The following is an 18948-nucleotide window of genomic DNA, read 5'->3' as shown; positions in this document are numbered from 1 at the left end:
TATCCAGTTGCCTATAAAACACTTTGTGGGACCCCAAGAATACAATTACATAACAATGAAGAGAGAAACGGGTTGTTTAATTGCAGTCACGTTTATTTGCAGTTTCTATACACACTTTCTAGGTAATCAAACTTTTCTGATACATTTTATTGAGAGGGGTTCACAATGAAACTGTCACCGTTTTTACTAAAAATAAATACAAGACTTAAAGTGTTGCACAGCTCTAAAATATACAAAGGCTTGGATTGAATGTAAACGTTGAAAACATCTTACAAAAGAAACCATCTTTGCAACAATTTAAAAAGTTCATATTTACAAATATTACAAAAATACAAAATGGATGCAAGTCCATAAACCGTTGTCTTTTCGGCCAGCATGAACTGGTTCTAGTACCAAAATAGTTACAATGTAACCTTCTTGATAGTTTTACATCTTTGTCCCGATCTAGTTCTCTACCTGCCACCACTGCAGCAGATGTCCTCGCCGCTGACCTTGGGCAAGAGCAAACAGCGTGTTTTGTTTGCTACTACCAGTCCATGTCCTCTACTTAGCCAAAAACAAAATGAAAAAAAGAAAAAAATCAAATCAGAATTTTGTAAAAAAGGAAAAAGTCCCCCACACAACACAGATATGTAAAAACTTAAAGAACAAAAAATGTGTATCAGTGCAAACAACAGAAGAAAAGTTCAGCTTGATGTTCATTACAATACCTAACGTGTGTACCCTGCTTCAAGCTGGCAGTGATGTTAATGACATCTTAGTCTTGTTTGCTATGTAATAAAGCCATGTAGAATATTCCAGATTAAGGAACTCCTTGCTCTTTCTCTCAGTTTTTATTCAATATTCTTTTCCACAGTGAATTTAAAATCCATCTTTATTTGGGTTTTTTAAAATCTATGAAATATAAAATAGAGAAACTCTGCTATAGATTTTTAGAGTAAACAAAATAAGTAAAACTATATTATAAGGGTTAGTTCTGTGATCATTACATATAGAAGGTATTTTATTGCCTCATAATTCAAGTCAATATGTGTTTTAAAATATATATGATACCATACTTAAAATTAATGTCAATAATAAAAGGTGACATTTTTCTTAAAGCCAATTCATGTGTTTTCTCTTCAAGATTTAGAATCACTTTTAAAGCCCACATACCTTTCCTCACGCTTAAAAAACCCCTAACTACACAAAAGCCATACTGCAAACGAACTGCTTTTATGAAAATTACAAAAAGATTGCCTATTGTGACTGGAAATGATGGTATCTTATCACATTTGTCTAAAAACTTGATTTTTAAAATTTTGCCAAGTGTACTTTTCAAACCATGAGACAAATTCGTTGATGTTCTCATGTGATGGCAAACCATGCTGGTTTTCTTAATTAATGGATTCCAGTGAGAAATTGTGGTCCATTTGTTTCAAACCCCAACACATTTTCCTTTTAATAAAAAGTATAACACTTTGTAAATGTTCAAACCCTTTACCAGGTAGCTTATCTATCCCCAGCACAGGCACACGTGCGCGCACACACACACACACACACTCAACTCACTCTCTCTCTCTCTCTCTCAATTGCCTCCTCTACCCCTCCACCCCCAGCACCCATTTTACATACAAGGATGGCAAAAAATTAACGCAATTTGGTAGTGATAACAAATAGTAGAAGAAGCCAGACTTTTTTGTTTTACTTTTCAAACAACCAAAACATCAACAGCAATCAGATGTGTAATTCTTAATCTGTAACATTTCAGAAAGTGTTTCTATTGAAAGACAATATATTCTCAGACCAGGATTTCTCTTTCATTTTGCATGAATTAATCCCAAACCGCAAATCCCCTTCTCACACATCCTGCTTTCCCAAATACCACTTGCATTAGCGTCAAGCCAGCTGTGCATCAACTTCTCGGCATGTTCTACCACTCTAATCACATTCTAGTCTTTTACAGGTCGTATACCTTCTCAGTTCTCGCTATTTTCTACCTCTCCCATTCAAAACCTATTCTAAGTACATAGCTGCTTATATTTCCGACATATGATTCCAAAGATTACTATCAGTTCATGTTAAAATCAGAGGTGTAAAAACCATTTGCAGATTTCAACTTGTATACTACATTTTTTTTTCAGTTTTAAGACAAGAAAATTCAAGTAATTTCAAGTAATTCAGCTTGTTTCCCTGCCTTCACGTTATCAGAGCACTTGCCCTGGTATTTCCTTTCCCACCCACCACCCTCCCCTTTTGCCATCAAGCAGATATAGTAAAACCAGACAAAAACTCAGTTGTATGTAGCATTGTGAACCAGAGCTGTTCCCCATTCCCAGTTTAACAGTGAATATAAATAATGCATATACACACACCTATTTCCCAACTACATTGTTCACAGTGTCATTTCTGCTCGTTTTTAGGTAGCATGAATCTCATCAGCACAGAGAAAAAGCTTCACTGGAAACTCATTGAAGGTACTTACTGAGAAGTCAATAGCTCTGTGGCATGCTTAAGGTTTTATTTTTTGTCAGTTTCAGAACCTGGAGCTAACTGCTAAACTGTTTAAGAAGTTTAAAGGTTACAGTCATTAGATTATGACTGTTCATTGTCACCAGTAGCTTAATATAAAACAACCTAACTTTTCCTACTGGTTTCTCTACTCATTCTCTTTTAAAGCAATCCATTGAGAGAATTAAAGGACACTGTCAAATGCTGCTGTTCAGGGCTTTGTGTTGAGAATGATTACTTCGGGTATCGATTAAAAAAAATCCAAAGCATGCTTTTCGTTCTGTCCAAATTGCCACATGGCAAATCACAGCCACGCATTGCTATTAACTTGTTTGAAGCTGTAATTTGCCACAAAAACGATTAGATCTGAATTCATTATTTTAAATTGATCACATTTCACTATATGACTTTCCTTTATTTCACCAGTTTGGAATTTCTGTTTGAGGTTTATCATTCAGAAATCATATTGGTGGACATTTAAATATGGTATTTGATATGAAAATGGTATTCACAGAATACAGTTATTACACTTTATTTTTGCGTGTTCTATAAACAGTTGGTCTGCGGTAGATAATTGGCCACATGTCCACTCATCATTGATAAATCTATGTACACATTTTTATCAAAAATATGGTATTTACATATGTGTAGTTCTTTCTTCTAAATTTTTGCTTTAGTTCATTGTAATGTAAAAAAATACCAAACCTCCAGAGTAATTTTATCTTCTTTAAGGAATCATGGCCGTGACGGCTTCGTTTTCTGAATAGGCAGCTCTGGGAAAACTTTGTCTAGCTTTCATGAAAATTGGACATATCGGTATTTTCTATTATCACAAAGAATGAGATTGGGTAAATCAAACTAAGCTAAAGAAAACCAGGAAAGACAGTGCAGCTACTTAAAACACGGAAACAAATCAAGAATGATGAACCCGCTTGGCTTCCTCAGCATGTACTAGCAACGCCTCGCTAAGCAGCGATGTGACTTCTCCCCAGTCCTCGTGCCTCTCCTACCACCTCAAGGAAGGGAAGGGTTTGGGTATCCGCAGGCAGCCTGCGCGGGCAGCCTACGTGGAGCTCTGGGAGGAGCGGTCGTCGTGCGGGCTCCCGTCCGAGTTCTCCGTCTCGCCCTCGGAGATGGCCTGCATGGGCGTGTTGTACAGCCGGCAGCGCACGCTGTAGCGGCTGCTGCTGGCCGCGGGCGGCGCCCGGGAACGCCCAACCCTCGCCGACGCCGTGGTGGCGAAGTTCTTGGAGGAAAACCCTTCCGCGTTGACTCGTGGGGAGCACGGCGAGAGCGGGGACAAGGCCTCGGCCCCAGGGGACCCATGATGGGCATCCTCCCCGCCTTGAGGGGACTCTACCGGGAGCTCCCCAGGAGGCTTGGGCAGGATGGGACTCTTCAGGATCTCAGTGGCAGACATGCGGTAGCTGGAATCGGAGCGACTGCCTTTCTTGAGGAGCAGCAGCTTAAACTCTTCATTGGATGTGTTCGACTTTTTGGCGTTGCGATAGATGAGACCAGGAGACCTCTGGCTGTTCGGGGTTGTCACGTTGCTGCCAGCTGAAGGCACAGAACCCGTGCCGCTGCTACTGCTACCCAGAGGAACTCTCGACTTGCTTCGAACAGACATGTCTCCAGAATCTTTTCTTCCAAGTACTTTCCTCTTCGATCTTTTAAGAAAAAGAAAGAAGGGAGAAAGATCTCAGGCCACACACGTTTCTGTGTAACAACAAGCACCCAGTGGCATTTTTGCGTCTATTTAAAGACTGGGTTGAGTGCCCCCTATGTGACGGGGAGGCTAAGCGTTATGGCCAGGAGGTGAGGAATAAGGTGCCTTCCTTGTCTTTGTGGCACCTGCTACCCGAGGAGCACTGTCGAATCCCCAGGGAGATGACATTTGCAGATAATGGCCCATGTGCAGGTCATGGGTTCTAGAGGACTTACTGGGATGTTTCCCAGGAGTTAAAGAAAATACTACTGGGGCTGGGGCGTAGTGGGTAAAGCTGCTGCTTGCAGTGCTAGCATCCCATATGGGCACTGTCTCTAGTTCTGGCTGCTCTGCTTCCCATCCAGCTCTCTGCTATGGCCTGGGAAAGCAGTGGAAGATGGTCCAAGTCCTTGGGCCTCTGCACCCACGTGGGAGACCCAGAAGAAGCTCCTGGCTCCTGGTTTCGGATCGGCTCAGCTCCAGCTGTTGTGGCCAATTGGGGAGTGAACCAGAAGATGGAATATTCTCTCTCTCTCTCTGTATGTGTGTGTGTGTAACTCTGACTTTAAAATAAATAAATGAATATTTGAAAAAAAATACTACTATCTGTCCTCCCGTGCTCCTGCACTTTTTAACAACTAAATCTGTCTCTGCAATATGGATGGAATGCTCTGGTATCCAAGACTGACTTCTAAATCCTAGTAGAAGGTGGAGGTGGGTGGAGGTGTGAATGGGACTGGATTTGCCAGTTTGATGGGTGATAGGCCTGGGTGGATGGCTGTATGGGGAGGCATTAGGTCATTCTTTTGAAATTCTTCTACATCAAAACTCTCGCTGGGGGCACAGACATGTAGCCTAGCAGATAAGACATCCACATGCCACATCAGGGTCCCAGGGTTTGATGCTTGGCTCCAGCTCCGGATTCCAGTTCCCTGCTGATGCAGACTCTGGGAGGAAGTGGTGATGGCCCTGGGTTCTTGCTACTTGGATTGACTTCCCGGCTCCCACCTTTAGCCCAGCCCAGCCCAGCCTTAAGTCCTGCAGACATTTGGGGAGTAAGCCAGTAGATGAGAGCCCTTTCTGTCTCTTTATCTGTTTCCCTCTCTGCTTCTCAAACAAATTTAAAAATTTCTAAAAACACATTAGTTACATAACTTGAAGTCAATGAATCCTTGGCTGCAAAGACCATTTCCGAGAGCTGTCTAGAAACAGACACAGCGTGTGAAGCAGTAAGTCAACTCTGTGAAGAACTGAAAACCTACGCCATTTCTGGAGCTCTTCAAGCTTTGTATACTGTAAGCTTGCAAGAAAACAAAATAATTCCTGTCACTTATTATGTAAATAATAAGTAAATCCTGCAGAAATGCATGTCTGTGAGCCAGCCCAGTAAGTCTGTTGAAACCCAAAACCCATCATCCATATCATTGGTCTTCTACCATATTCTAGACATGGAAATGTAACTTTATCATCAAAATACCATGTATGTGCCATAGGTATCCCCATGTCCAGTAAAAGAATAGATTCAGAGGTGTTAACTTATCCAAAACTGCATAGGAAGTGACCAAGCTGGGCTTCAAATCTAGGTCTTTTTGAGTCTACTATTTATTTCCTGTCTACTATTTCAGGCACTACTTGATTTTTTAACATATACGGCATTTTAGTAATTTGTCCTGGGATTGAGGATGAAGTGTGGGGATGGGAATAGAATCAGAGCTTAGACTAGACAGAGAAGCAAAGAAAAATACTGATTCTTCACCTTCTGAGAAGCATGCCTGCTAAGGTATCACAAAAGTTCTTTCTGATTGACTCCTTTGTAAAAAAAAAAAAAAAAAAAAAAAAAAAAAAAAAAAAAGCTGTTGAAAATGAAAATCTCTTTATGAGAGAGCTGCACAACAGTGAAATTCCTTTCAAAAGTAGAATCCAGGGCTATAGGGAGGATTATAAACTGGTGGCCAGGAATTTGCTTAAAAAATGCTAACTCTGCAGCGACCCTCAGCACCCTTGCGAACATGGAGTCCTGAGTGGCGCAGAGTGTGCGGGTGCAGCCTGCAGCCTGCTCGCAGCATTGGCTCCCACCGCACCCTGCTCACCTCTGCCCCGGTGACTGCGGGTGGGTGCCATTCGGACGCTGTGCACAGGGACTGCTCTGCTCTCAGTGTGTAACTTCACAGAGAAACATGACTGGATAACAACAGAAGATGGTATTGAACAGTGGGAACCAGCAATTTGCACAGCTTTGGGAGATGTTGCTTATTGTAGTCTGCCTGACGTTGGGACAAATTGAAAAAACGAGATGAGTTTGGTGCTTTGGAAACTGTGAAAGCTGCTAGTGAACTCTATGCTCCTCCAGCAGAGAAGTAACTGAAATTAATGAAGCCCTTGCAGAAAACCTAGGACTCATCGACAAATCTTGTTTTGAAGACAGTTGGCTGATCAAGATGACCCCAAGTAACCCTTCAGAACTAGATGAACTAATGAGTGAAGCAGCCTGTGAGAAATCCATAAAATCTATTGAGGAATGAAAGTGGAACCCTTACAAGAACTAGTATGGAATAACTGAATCCACACAGTTATCTTAAAGTAGTGATGGACAGGACTTAAAATAGCAACTTTTAGCAATATTGATGGGAAGAGATAAAACTTCCAACTCTGCTACTGGGAGAAAATCTCCCCTAACTTTGTAATGATTGCAAATGAATACAATATGCATCTTTTTCACAGTACCTTGTGATTTTTATACTAGGCTCTAGGCACTAGTATTCAGAATACATGAAGTTATCCATGGTAAAAAAAAAAAACTAGTTATACAAATAATGTAATTCAAGGGTAACACTGTTATCTTAAGCCTTATGTAATATTGTAACTTGCTTATAACCATCCCTGGATTGGGATCAAAATATGTGATGATCTTTCCATTGGAAGTAAGTGGGAATGGAGAGCAGTTTTTGTTAGTTGTGCAGTGCCAGAGAAAGAACAACACTGTCCTAATTTTGCTGGTGCTGTTTTATGCAGGGAAGCAGCAGCTCTGCAGCAAAATAGGAAGCATAATAAAATTTTCAACTTCCTCACTAAACAAATGCTAACTCTCCGAGATGGAAAGGGTAATCCCCAAGTTCTGTCCCGTGGGTGTTCCACCTGGCTCCCTGAGGCCTCGTGTAAGAAGGCAGTTGTGTCTGTGAATGGAGTACGTGGGTCATGATTGCTCAATCAGCTAGATATGGGTTCAGTTTCCAAGGGTTAGTTTGCTCTCTGTTCTTTGGTCTCCAGCTGTAACAAGCACTTTTGCAAATATGGGCCACTGATCACAAGGGCTCAGGGGCCAGATGACAGCGTGTTTGGGCAGCATGGACAGAGCACTATCCTGGAGGATCAACCAGGACAACACCCCCTGTGGGCATCGATTTCGGAGAGGCATGCCAGCACTGCTACAGAAATTGAAATTTTAAGAAGGAAGAACCAGAGCCGGCGCCGTGGCTCAATAGGCTAATCCTCCACCTTGCGGCGCCGGCACACCGGGTTCTAGTCCCGGTCGGGGCGCCGGATTCTGTCCCGGTTGCCCCTCTTCCAGGCCAGCTCTCTGCTATGGCCAGGGAGTGCAGTGGAGGATGGCCCAGGTGCTTGGGCCCTGCACCCCATGGGAGACCAGGAAAAGCACCTGGATCCTGGCTCCTGCCATCGGATCAGCGCGGTGCGCCGGCTGCAGCAGCGGCCATTGGAGGGTGAACCAACGGCAAAGGAAGACCTTTCTCTCTCTGTCTCTCTCTCTCACTGTCCACTCTGCCTGTCAAAAATAAAAAAAAAAAAAAAAGAAGGAAGAACCAGGGAGCGATTCTTAGTTGCTCTGAGCCATGAACGGGGCACCATCTTCGTTCAAACTTGGGGCTTGGATTGTTTTGGTCAATGTATAATTGTCTCTGCTAGTGTACATGGTTACAGCTTTGAGCATGCTATTTAGGTTCAGACATTGCACTGGAGTTTGAGCTTTCACTCTGCACTCAACCACAGATTGTTTTCACATAAAAACTTCTTTCAGAATGTCTTTCCTAGGGGTCAAAACACCTCCCCTCAGCAGTTCTTATGGAAGTCTCTCAGTCCAGGCCTTTCTCTCAATAAAAACTCCTCCTTCCCAACTTGTGCATAATTCTACCAATTTGGTAAAACTAATTCTTTGCTTGCTTTTGTTTGTTGATGATTATATTATGAGTAGGAAAGACCTTTCTGTATTTGCCTTTGATGAGAAGCACTTTAACAAGCAGAGGCTTTGTGTGCCTTTGGATTTGGACCGCTTGTGGATGTTGCCTCACCTGTGAATGACTGCAAATAGATCCTCAGTTGTGCGAGGTTTGTTCGGAGACACGAATACACCCTCTGCTTCGGCTTGGGAGTCTTCACTAATTGGTGAAATGATGGAGTCATCACTCGGTGAGGATTCTTAAAATAAGAACAGAGGCATCTTTAAGAAGAAATTACCCAGCACACTACTGTGCTCCACTGACTTATTGGTCAAACAAACAGGAGCGCCCTTACCGTCAAATCTTAGTCCCTTAATCACAAAAGCACTTATCTTGGTTGTTATAATAAGTGAAAAAGAAACAGCAGAGGGAAACCAGCACTGAGGGCTGAGCAGTATGATGGGGGATAGAAAGACATGAGAACTCTATGAAAAGAGGAGAGAGGCAACATAGCAGAATAGGGAGGGAGCGTACTGCTCTAGTCTAGGGGAGGATAGTTAAAAAATAAGTGGAGAGAGCTTGGTCTCAGAGAAGATTTAGGGAGAAAATGGCAGAGGAAACTCCACACAAATTAGAGGGACACTGTGGACCAATGTGGAGGGTGTGGACATGCACAACTCAGGACCCCAGCAGCCAAGAGCCTCAGAACCAGCTTAGGAGAGTGAGGTGAGACCAGACTGCAGCAGCCCAAGGCACTGGTGATAAAGCTGGAGGAAGAGCCTGGCTTGTGTCTGGCTTGGAGCCCTGTCGGGGACAGTGAACCTGCCAACCTACAGGGAGAAAAAGGAGCACATTGCTCTCTCCCTGACCACCTGGCACCAGTGCCCTGGAACTAGCTGAGAGAGGGTGGGCACCATTTTGGACATATGCAACAGCTGTGCCAACTTGTGTCTGTGTGCCCAGCAACCAGCTGAGAGGAGATGCCTGAGCCTGGCTGGGAGAATTGACAGGCGGTTGGGAACTCATGACTGTGGGAGCCTTGTGTGCCAGGACTGTGAAAACACTGTGGTTGTGTTAGAGGGCACAGTGTGTGGCTTGGACTTTGGGCAGTCACTGTAGATGGCTCAGCATGCTCAGGGCTCCCTGATTCCCTGGTGAGGGTCATTGCTGCAGGATCTGTGTTCACACCAAAGACTGCATGGATCCCAAGTGTGGTTCTTGTGGCAGCACGAATGAATATTGTACTCACTGAGACTAGCACCCAGGCATTGGTCTCCTTTGAGGAGAGGAGGTGAGCATGAGAAAATAAGAACAGAGCTGAACAAATCTCCCCTTTGATAAAAAAAAAGATTTGCCACACCCAACTTGGGTTTTACCTTAGACACTCCCCTTACCCTGGAGCACTGAACAGAGCTCCTTGGACACACCCAGTATGCGCCTCTGTTATTCACTGAAAGAGCCGACACCTCGCTACTCCACAGAGGCATAGTTCAAAGATAAAAGCCATCACAGGGGGAAAAAAAACCAACAAGTATCACTACAAATGCCTAATAATAAATACAGCAATTCAAGAAACAAGAGTAAGGAAGACAACATGATGCCCCCCAAAATAACATAACACTTCAATAGTATGTGAAGATGAAGAGATTAATGAAATGCCAGAAACAGAATCCAAATAATTGATTGTAGGATTACTTAGAAGTAATCAGAAATAAATTAATGAACTAAAGAAATCTGAACCTGACATGAATCAAAAATTTTCCCATGGAGTTGAGATTTTAAAGAGAAATCAAAGCCAAATATTGGAAATGAATAATTCAATAGGACTAATAAAAATATGGTGGAAATCCTTAAGAACAGACTTGGTAAGGAAAAAGAAAGAATATCCAAGTTAGAAGACAAATCTCTGGAAATTTTACAGTCAGATCAAAAAAAAAAAAGAAGAAATAAGAAAACTAAAAAACAGTGTTGGAGATTTATGGGAAACTGTCAAATGAACCAACATATGGGTCTTAGGATTTCTTAAAGAAATTGAAGTTTTAAGAAGGAGGGACAGAGTGATGACTCCATCATTTCACCACTTAGTGAGACTCCCAAGCTGAAACAGAGGGTGTATTCTTGTAACAGAACAAACCTCGCAAGACTGAGGATCCATTCTCAGTCATTCACAGATGAGGCAACATCCACAAGTAGCCCAAATCCAAAGACACACAAAGCCTCTGCTTGTTAAAGTGCTTCTCTTAAAGGCAAATAAAGGGAAAGTCTTTCCTACTTATAATCATCAAAAACAAAAGCAAGAAAAGATGGTGTGGAAAGACAGAATGGATTAGAAGGCCCTTTTAATGAAATAATCACAGAAAACTTCCTTAATTTGGAGAATGAAAGAGACGTCCAAGTACAGGGAGCAGGTAGAACTGCTCCTAATAGACATGACCAGAAAAGATCCTCACCATGACACACTGTTGTCAAACTCTCCACAGTAAAACATAAAGAAATTATTCTAAAACGTACTCGAGAGAAATGCCAGATAACTTTCACAGGATTTCCAATTAGACTCACAGCTGACTTCTCATCAGAAACCCTACAGGCTAGGAGAAAATGGTGAGATATATTCCAAGTCTTATCAGAAAAAAACTGGCAACCCAGAATACTATACCCTACAAAGCTCTCATTTATGAATGAAAGTAAAATAAAGACCTTCCATAACAAATAGAAATTGAAAGAATTTGTCATCACCCTTCCAGCCTTTGCAAAAGATGCTTAAGGATGTGCTACACACAGAAACACAGACACATGGTCATCACTACGAAAGAAAATGAAGGCTGAAAATATGGTAAAAGTACAAAGTAAATCCAAAGTAAACAATAGGAATATTTATGGAAAAATGGTAGGGCTAAGTCCTTAATTATCAATAGTCACCTTGAATGTAAATGACCTCAGCTCTCCAGTTAAAAGATGTAGGCTGGCTGAATGGATTAAAAAACAAAACCCATCTATTTTCTGCCTACAAAAAACACATCTCACCAAGAAAAATACTTGCAGACTGAGAGTGAAAGGATGGAAAAAGATATTCTAACAGAAACCAAAAAAAAAAGCTGGTGTAGACATCTTAATATCAGACAAAATAGACTTTAACACGAAAAATGCTAAAAGAGATGAAGAATGATGTGACTATTATAAATGTATATGCACCTAATTACAGGGCACCTGGCTATTTAAAAGAAATGTTAACAGATATAAAGTGAGACACACTCCAATACAATAGTAATGGGGGACTTCAATACTCCACTTTCAGCAATGGACAGGTTAACCAGACAGAAAATCAGCAAGGAAATAACAGAGTTAACTGACACTATAGACCAAATGGACCTAATGGAGATCTACAGAACTTTTCATCCTACAGATGCAGAATACATATTCTTCTCACCAGTGCATGGAACTTTCTCTAGGATAGACCACATGTTGGGCCATAAAGCAAGTCTCAGCAAATTCAAGAAAATCAAAATTGTACCATGCATCTTCTCTGACCACAAAGGAATAAATCTGGAAATCGACAACTCAGAAATCTCTAGAGCATATGGAAACACATGGAGACTGAACAACATGCTCCTGAATGAACAGTGGATTGTTGCAGAAATCAAAAGAGAAATCAAAAAATTTCTGGAAATGAATGTACTTGACAATACAACATATCAAAACTTATGGGATACAGCAAAAGCAGTGTTAAGAGGAAAGCTTATAGCAATTGGTGCCTACATCAAGAAATTGGAAAGGCATTAAATAAATGAGCTATCAATGCATCTTAATGACCTAGAAAAACAACAGCAAACCAAACCAAAAATTAGTAGAAAAGAAATAATTAAAATTAGAGAATAAACAAAATTGAAACAAAAAATTACAAAAGATTAGGGCAGCGAAGAGCTGGATTTTTGAACAAATAAACAAAATGGACACACTGTTAGCCCAACTAACCAAAAGAAGGAGGGAGAAGACCCAAATCAATAATATTAGAATTGAAAAAGGAAATGTAACAACAGACACCACAGAAATAACAAGAATCATCAGAAATGACTACAAAGAGCTGTATGCCAACAAATTAGGAAACCTAGAAGAAATGGATAGATTCCTAGACACATACAACCTACCTAAATTGAGCCATGAAGACAAAGAAAACCCAAACAGACCCATAACCAAGATGGAAATTGAATCAGTAATAAAAACCCTCTCAGCAAAGAAAAGCACAGGACAAGATGGCTTCACTGCTGAATTCTACCAGACATTTAAAAAAGAATTGAACTAACGTCAATTCTTCTCAAACTATTCAAAACAACTGAAAGGGAAGGAATCCTCCCAAATTCTTTCTATAAAGCCAGCATCACCTTCATTCCAAAACCTGAAAAAGATATAAAAGAGAAAGAGAAATATAGACCAATTTCCCTAATGAACATAGAAGCAAAAATCCTCAACAAAATACTAGCCAATAGAATCCAACAACACATCAGAAAGATCATTCACCTGGATTAAGTGAGATTTATCCCTGGTATGCAGAGATGACTCATCATTCACAAATCAATCAATGTGATGTATCACATTAACAAACTGAAGTACAAATACCATATGATTATCTCAGTAGATGCAGAGAAAGCATTTGATAAAATACAACACCCTTTCATGATGAAAATTTTAAGTAAATTGGGTATAAAAGGAACATTCCTCAATATAATCAAGGCAATTTATGAAAAATTCACAGCCAGTGTCCTATTGAATGGGAGAAAGTTGGAAGTATTCCTACTGAGATCGGGAACCAGACAAGGACGCCCACTCTCACCATTGCTATTCAAGATAATCCTGGAAGTTTTAGCCAGAGTCATTAGGCAGGAAAAAGAAATCAAAGGGATACAATTGGGAAGGAGGAAGTCAAACTACCCCTATTTGCAGATGACATGATTCTATATATAGGGCATTCAAAAGACTCCAGTAAGAAACTATTGGAACTCATAGAAGAGTTTGGTAAAGTGGCAGGATATAAAATACAAACATAAAAAATCAATAGCCTTTGTATTCACAGATAATGCCCTGGCTGAGAAAAGAACTTCTAAGATCAATCCCATTCACAATCGCTACAAAAATAAATCAAATGCTTTGGAATAAATGTGACCAAGGATGTCAAAGATCTCTATGATGAGAATTACAAAACATTAAAGAAAGAAATAGAAGAAGACATAAAAAATGGAAAAATCTTCCATGTTCATGGATTGGAAGGATAAATATCATCAAAATGTCCATACAAACCAAAAGCAATTTACAGATTCAATGTGATACCAATCAAAATACCAAGGACATTCTTCTCAGGTATAGAAAAAATGATGCAAAAAAAAAAGATGGATAGACCAATGGATCAGAATAGAAATGCCAGAAATTAACCCACACATGTATAACCAAATTATCTTTGACAAAGGAGCTAAAGTAAATCTGTGGAGCAAAGACAGTCTCTTCAACAAATGGTGCTGGGAAAACTGGGTCTCCACATGCAGAAATATGAAACAAGACCCATACCTTACACCTTTCACAAAAATTCACTCCAAATGGATCAAAAACCTAAATCTATGACCCAACACCATCAAATTATTAGAGAACATGGGGGAAACCCTGCAAGACATTGGCATAGGCAAAGACTTCTTGGAAAAGACTCCGGAGGCACAGGCAATCAAAGCCAAAATTGATAAATGGGATAACATCAAATTGAGAAACTTCTGCACTGCAAAAGAATCACTCAGCAAAGTGAAGTGGCAACTGACAGAATGGGAGAAATTATTTGTAAACTATGCAATTGATAAAGGATTAATAACCGGAATATATAAAGAGATCAAGAAACTCAACCACAATAAAACAAACAATCCAGTTAAGAAATGGGCAAAGGAATGAAATGGGCATTTTTCAAGAGAGGAAATCCAAATGGCCAACAGACACATGAAAAAATGCTCAAGATCACTAGTCATCAGGGAAATGCAAATCAAAACCATAGTGAAGGCCGGCACCGTGGCTCACTAGGCTAATCCTCCGCCTTGCGGTGCCGGCACACCGGGTTCTAGTCCCGGTCGGGGTGCCAGATTCTGTCCCGGTTGCCCCATTTCCAGGCCAACTCTCTGCTGTGGGCAGGGAGTGCAGTGGAGGATGGCCCAAGTGCTTGGGCCCTGCACCCCATGGGAGACCAGGATAAGTACCTGGCTCCTGCCATCAGATCAGTGCGGTGCACCGGCTGCAGCGCACCGGCCGCGGCGGCCATTGGAGGGTGAACCAACGGCAAAGGAAGACCTTTCTCTCTGTCTCTCTCTCTCACTGTCCACTCTGCCTGTCAAAAAACAAAAAACCATAGTGAAGTTTCACCTCACCCCATTAGAATGTCTTTCATACAGAAATCTATAAACAACAAATGCTCAGGAGGATGTGGGGAAAAAAGTACCCCAATCCACTATTGGTGGGAATGTAAAATGGTACAGCCACTGTGGAAGACAGTATGGAGATCCTTCAGAAATCTGAATACAGATCTACCATATGACCCAGCCACCCCACTGGAATTTACCCAAGGGAAATGAAATCAGCATATGAAATAGTTATCTGTACCCCCTTGTTCACTGCAGCTCAATTCTCAAGAGCTAAGATATGAAATCAACCCAGATGTCCATCAACTGAAGACTGGATAAAGAAATTATGGGATATGTATAGCATAGAATACTACACAGTGGTAAAAAAAAAATCCAAGGGCTGGTACAGTGGTAAAGCCACTGCCTGCCGCGCTGGCATCCCATATGGGCACTTGTTTGAGTCCTGGCTGCTAAACTTCCAATCCAGCTCTCTGCTATGGCCTGGAAAAGCAGCAGAAGATGGCCCAAGTGCTTATGCTCCTGACTCCTGGTTTCAGATTGGCCCAGTTCTGGTGGTTGTGGCCATTTCGTGAGTGAAACAGCAGACAGAAGACCTTTCTCTCTCACTTGCTCGCTCTCTGCCTCCCCTCTCTGTATCTCTGCCTTTCAAATAAATAAATAAATTAAAAAAAAATTGAAATCCTGTTGTTTGCAACAAGATGGATGAAACTGGACATCATACTTAGTGAAACAAGCCAGTCCCCAAAGGACAAATACCATATGTTCTCTCTGATCTGCGATAACTAATAAAGTACATAAAAGGCAGTCTATAGCAGTAAAATTAACACTTCAAGATGCAATGACTGAGCAGCCTTTGTCTCAACTAGTGAGGAAAAGGCTTTTTTTATTCACACAGTTTACTGTATGAATATAAGTTTACTTAATCTAGAGTAAATCATATGTTTATAAAGTGAATTGAAAATAGATCTTAGTAAAAAATAAGAATGGGAATAGGAGAGGGAGGAGGAAGAGGGGTAGGAGTTTGGCTGGGAGGGTGGGATGGTGGGAAGAATCTATATTCTTAAAGTTGTATTTGTGAAGAGTATGAAGTCTGTATTCCTTAAATGAAAGGCTTCTGGAGATAAAAGAACTTTCTGAAATGCCACGAGGCGCCTTTGCCTGTGACACAGACATCAACTGACCTTTCAGTGAAGCCTCGTCTACGCTTCCTTGGGTCTCCTCTGCTCTGCCGTTATCAGAGGCACTTTTGGCGGAAATACCTGAAGCAGTATTTTCCTGCTCGGAACATTTTTCAGGGAATGAATTTACAGTTGAGATCTCTGATTCATAGCGGATATTCCCAGGCACTTTGTCGTGGTGGCGGCTCATAACAAGTTGATGCTTAGGTTGAGTGCTTCTGTCTGTTGCTGTAGTTGGTGAGTTTGCCTGAGATGTGACTCCTTCCATGGATTCGGGTGGTGCAGCTTCCTCCTGACTGGGAGGGGGTGCCTTCTGTACCTGTTCTAGGCTTCCATCTGGACTAGCTCCATAGCGTAGCAGTTTGCCATCCAAATCAGTCGGGCAGGCGGCAGAGAGCCTCTGGAATCCTTCTGTGGAAAAGCCACTGTTTTGAGTCGGTGTGTTCTCTGGAGTAGGCTCTCCCTCCACCTGCGCCGGTTCTTTCATGACATTTGAATCTAGAAGATTGCTACCAGCTGAGGTTACAGTTTCCGCATCACAATGATTCTTCACATCAAAAGTAGGGGTTTTCTCTAAATGTAGTTTATCTGGTCCCACTTCAATTGCAGAGGAGTCTAAAAAGGACAGGATGGCGTCTTCAGTGGAATACTGTCGTGCTATTGATTTCTTCGCCATATGTGGCCTAATCTGACCGGGAGACAAGGCAGCCATTGTGAGAGTATTCTCCTCCAAGTAGGGGAGATCCGCATTGTGGCCTTCTTTTTGCTTAATGTCTTCAGGCTTATGGATGGACCTAAGGTTCACAGATTTCAGGACCGTTGGTGTAATTGCAAGGGATGGGGGAGGATTGGACCTCAGTGTCTCTCCTATTGCATTCTGCTTATTATGAGTGAAAACATGCAATGGATGACGGTGGTGGAATGGTTTGTTCAACACATTATGAAGAGCACTTAGGTCAAGATGAGTAGGAGGTATAATTGGAAGTTCAAGGTCTTTACTCAGTGACAGGGCTCCATCTTTTAATGAGGGTTGCTGCAGTGAGGATTTCCTTTCTGGGACTTTAGGTTTCCTTTTGCTCCCACCAGGAGACAATGGGCCTGAAAAGAAAGCTGTAGGGAAAGAAGATGTGGGTGTTTCAGACTGGCTTGAGTAGCCGCTTGATGGAGATGCCAAGCCAGCCAGCTTTTCTGGGGAAGCGAGTTTAAACTCGTTGTCAACAGAAGGAAGAGACGGGGTTGTGGCTCTTGATTCTGACTGGGATGTTTGGGATTCAGAGCTCTCTGGGGATTTGATGCATTCAACAACTGTGGTACCCGTAGCAGTGCTCGAGTTGGATAAAGACCTATAAGGATCATTTGTTTTTAAGTCATTGAGAAGCCAGAGGTCTGCATAGTGAGTTGATTCAGCACCTTCATCTTTGAATGCTGGCATCTCTGAAGTGTCTAACTGAGCTTCCTTAACACCATGTTCACTTGGGGTCATCCAAGAAGGTTCCTGCTTGGTGGGGAGGCTGGCATTTTCCATGCGAGAAGGCGTGTTGGAGAAATCTAGAGGCAGCTTCATTTCCCTGGAACTGCTTATCTTTGGTTCTTTCTTCTCAGAAATGTCTGCATTTCCGTCAGACTTCCTCAGCGATGAGCTCCGTTTCGGTGGGGTTGGCTTTGCCTTTGGTTTCCTGAAAGAGATGCTTGGTCTCCCCTGCCTCCTGCGGTCTAAGTAGTCCTGCCAGGCACAGTCTGGAAGGCCAGGAGGAACCCCAGCACCCTGGCCGTTCTCTGGGCCTAGGGCTGCGTAGTGACAGACGTAGCTCTTGTCACCCTTGAGACCACAGTCAAAGTGCATGGAGGTATAGTATCCTTCTGTGTCTACTGAAAAGTGAGAGCTCGTGTCTGCTTTGTCAGATGGAGACTTCTCCAGGAAGCTGTCATACGTGGCCATGCTTGTGAGGCTCGGGCAGCCCAGGCTGTCCGCTTTGGGACGCTCGGGACTAACATCCCGGCGGCACGAGGCGTCGTGATGGTGGTGCAGGTAATTCCATTCGCTGTCACTCGCGTTGCTGTGGTTGGGGTCATCCAGCAGATCTGCCACAGTGGACGTGAAGGAGTTGGCCCGGTGGCCTCTCACTTGATCCAGGGGATCACTGAACTGCTCGGTCACAAACACGCTGGTGTCATCACTAGCATGAGGGGCCGTGTTGAGGGACAACTCCGAGTCACAGTGTGAGGAGCCAGTGAGCGGGGGAGAAGCTGCAGGAGGGATTGTCTCTGAGGTCTGGGAGGGGCACGTGGAGCTGCTCCCACTCCAGTTGCCACTGGATGACTGGTGATCGTCCTTCGGGTCCATGTGGCTGCTGAGGAGGACGCCGGCCGTGGACATGCAGTGGATGGGGCTCCCCAAGGTGTCTGAGTTGGAGGAGATGTCACAACTGCCAGAGTCAGCAGCCATGCGGGACAGGCGTGACCTCCCTCTCTCGCCTAACTTGTGCTGGGGGCTGTGCAGATGTGGAGAGCAGGCCAAGCCCAAATCCGACGGCTGGTGTTCCTGTGCACTTGGGCTGCCGGGAGCCTCGCTGCAATCATTGGGGGTTCTTTCATGGTCACCCACGAAGGGCTCGCCCTCCTCATATGCTGAGGGGTTAGCACCAACTTTGGGCTCAGCATCCTCGCCTCTGTTGCCCTCCCGGGGAAGGCTCCGGGATCTGGTGCGGCTGCTTGTTGCCGGAGTAAACATGGTGTCGCCTTTGTCCGCCAGGGCAGAGATGTTGCCAGCGGAATGCGAAAGGGAAGCTGCGATGCTTTGGCCCCTTTGAGCCCTGATTCTCCTTCTGGATGGGGCAGCGATCAGAATATCGTCGGTCTGGCACTCAGAGTCCCTGGTTCCGGACCTCCTGTTGACAGCATTGGCGGGGTCGGGGTTCGTGTGTACAATCACGTTCCTCTCCCTGGCCACCGGCGACTCATCAGAATCTAGAGGGCACGGAAAGCGCGACACAGTTCAGCAGCAGCCGCACACT

At 43.0% G+C, this 18948-nt stretch overlaps 2 protein-coding genes and 1 pseudogene across 7 annotated transcripts in view; 2 read left to right on the top strand and 1 right to left on the bottom strand.

The window, feature by feature from the left end:
- Window positions 1-18948, top strand: part of LOC100354380 (calcineurin B homologous protein 1) — a 42866-nt gene that overhangs the window by 879 nt on the left and 23039 nt on the right. The window contains exon 2 of the mRNA XM_070067366.1: window positions 2403-2456. The gene's annotated coding sequence lies outside the window, so the exon portion shown is untranslated. The remainder of the gene's footprint in view (window positions 1-2402; window positions 2457-18948) is intronic.
- Window positions 73-18948, bottom strand: part of NHS (NHS actin remodeling regulator) — a 379093-nt gene continuing 360217 nt past the window's right edge. For 5 of the 6 annotated variants that reach the window (XM_008272397.4, XM_051827613.2, XM_051827612.2 and 2 more), the window contains 3 exons: window positions 15938-18901; window positions 8503-8629; window positions 73-4160 (listed from right to left, as the gene is read on the bottom strand). In XM_008272397.4, the coding sequence (XP_008270619.1) occupies window positions 3554-4160; window positions 8503-8629; window positions 15938-18901 (3698 nt within the window). In that variant the 3' untranslated portion in view covers window positions 73-3553. The other variant, XM_051827615.2, reaches the window with a different exon arrangement.
- LOC103351803 (glycine cleavage system H protein, mitochondrial-like) lies at window positions 5562-6971 on the top strand (annotated as a pseudogene).

Source organism: Oryctolagus cuniculus, chromosome X (genome assembly GCF_964237555.1).
Source record: "Oryctolagus cuniculus chromosome X, mOryCun1.1, whole genome shotgun sequence".
NCBI lineage: Eukaryota > Metazoa > Chordata > Mammalia > Lagomorpha > Leporidae > Oryctolagus > Oryctolagus cuniculus.
Note: the sequence above shows the minus strand (reverse complement) of the source record. Positions and strands in the feature narration are given on the sequence as shown.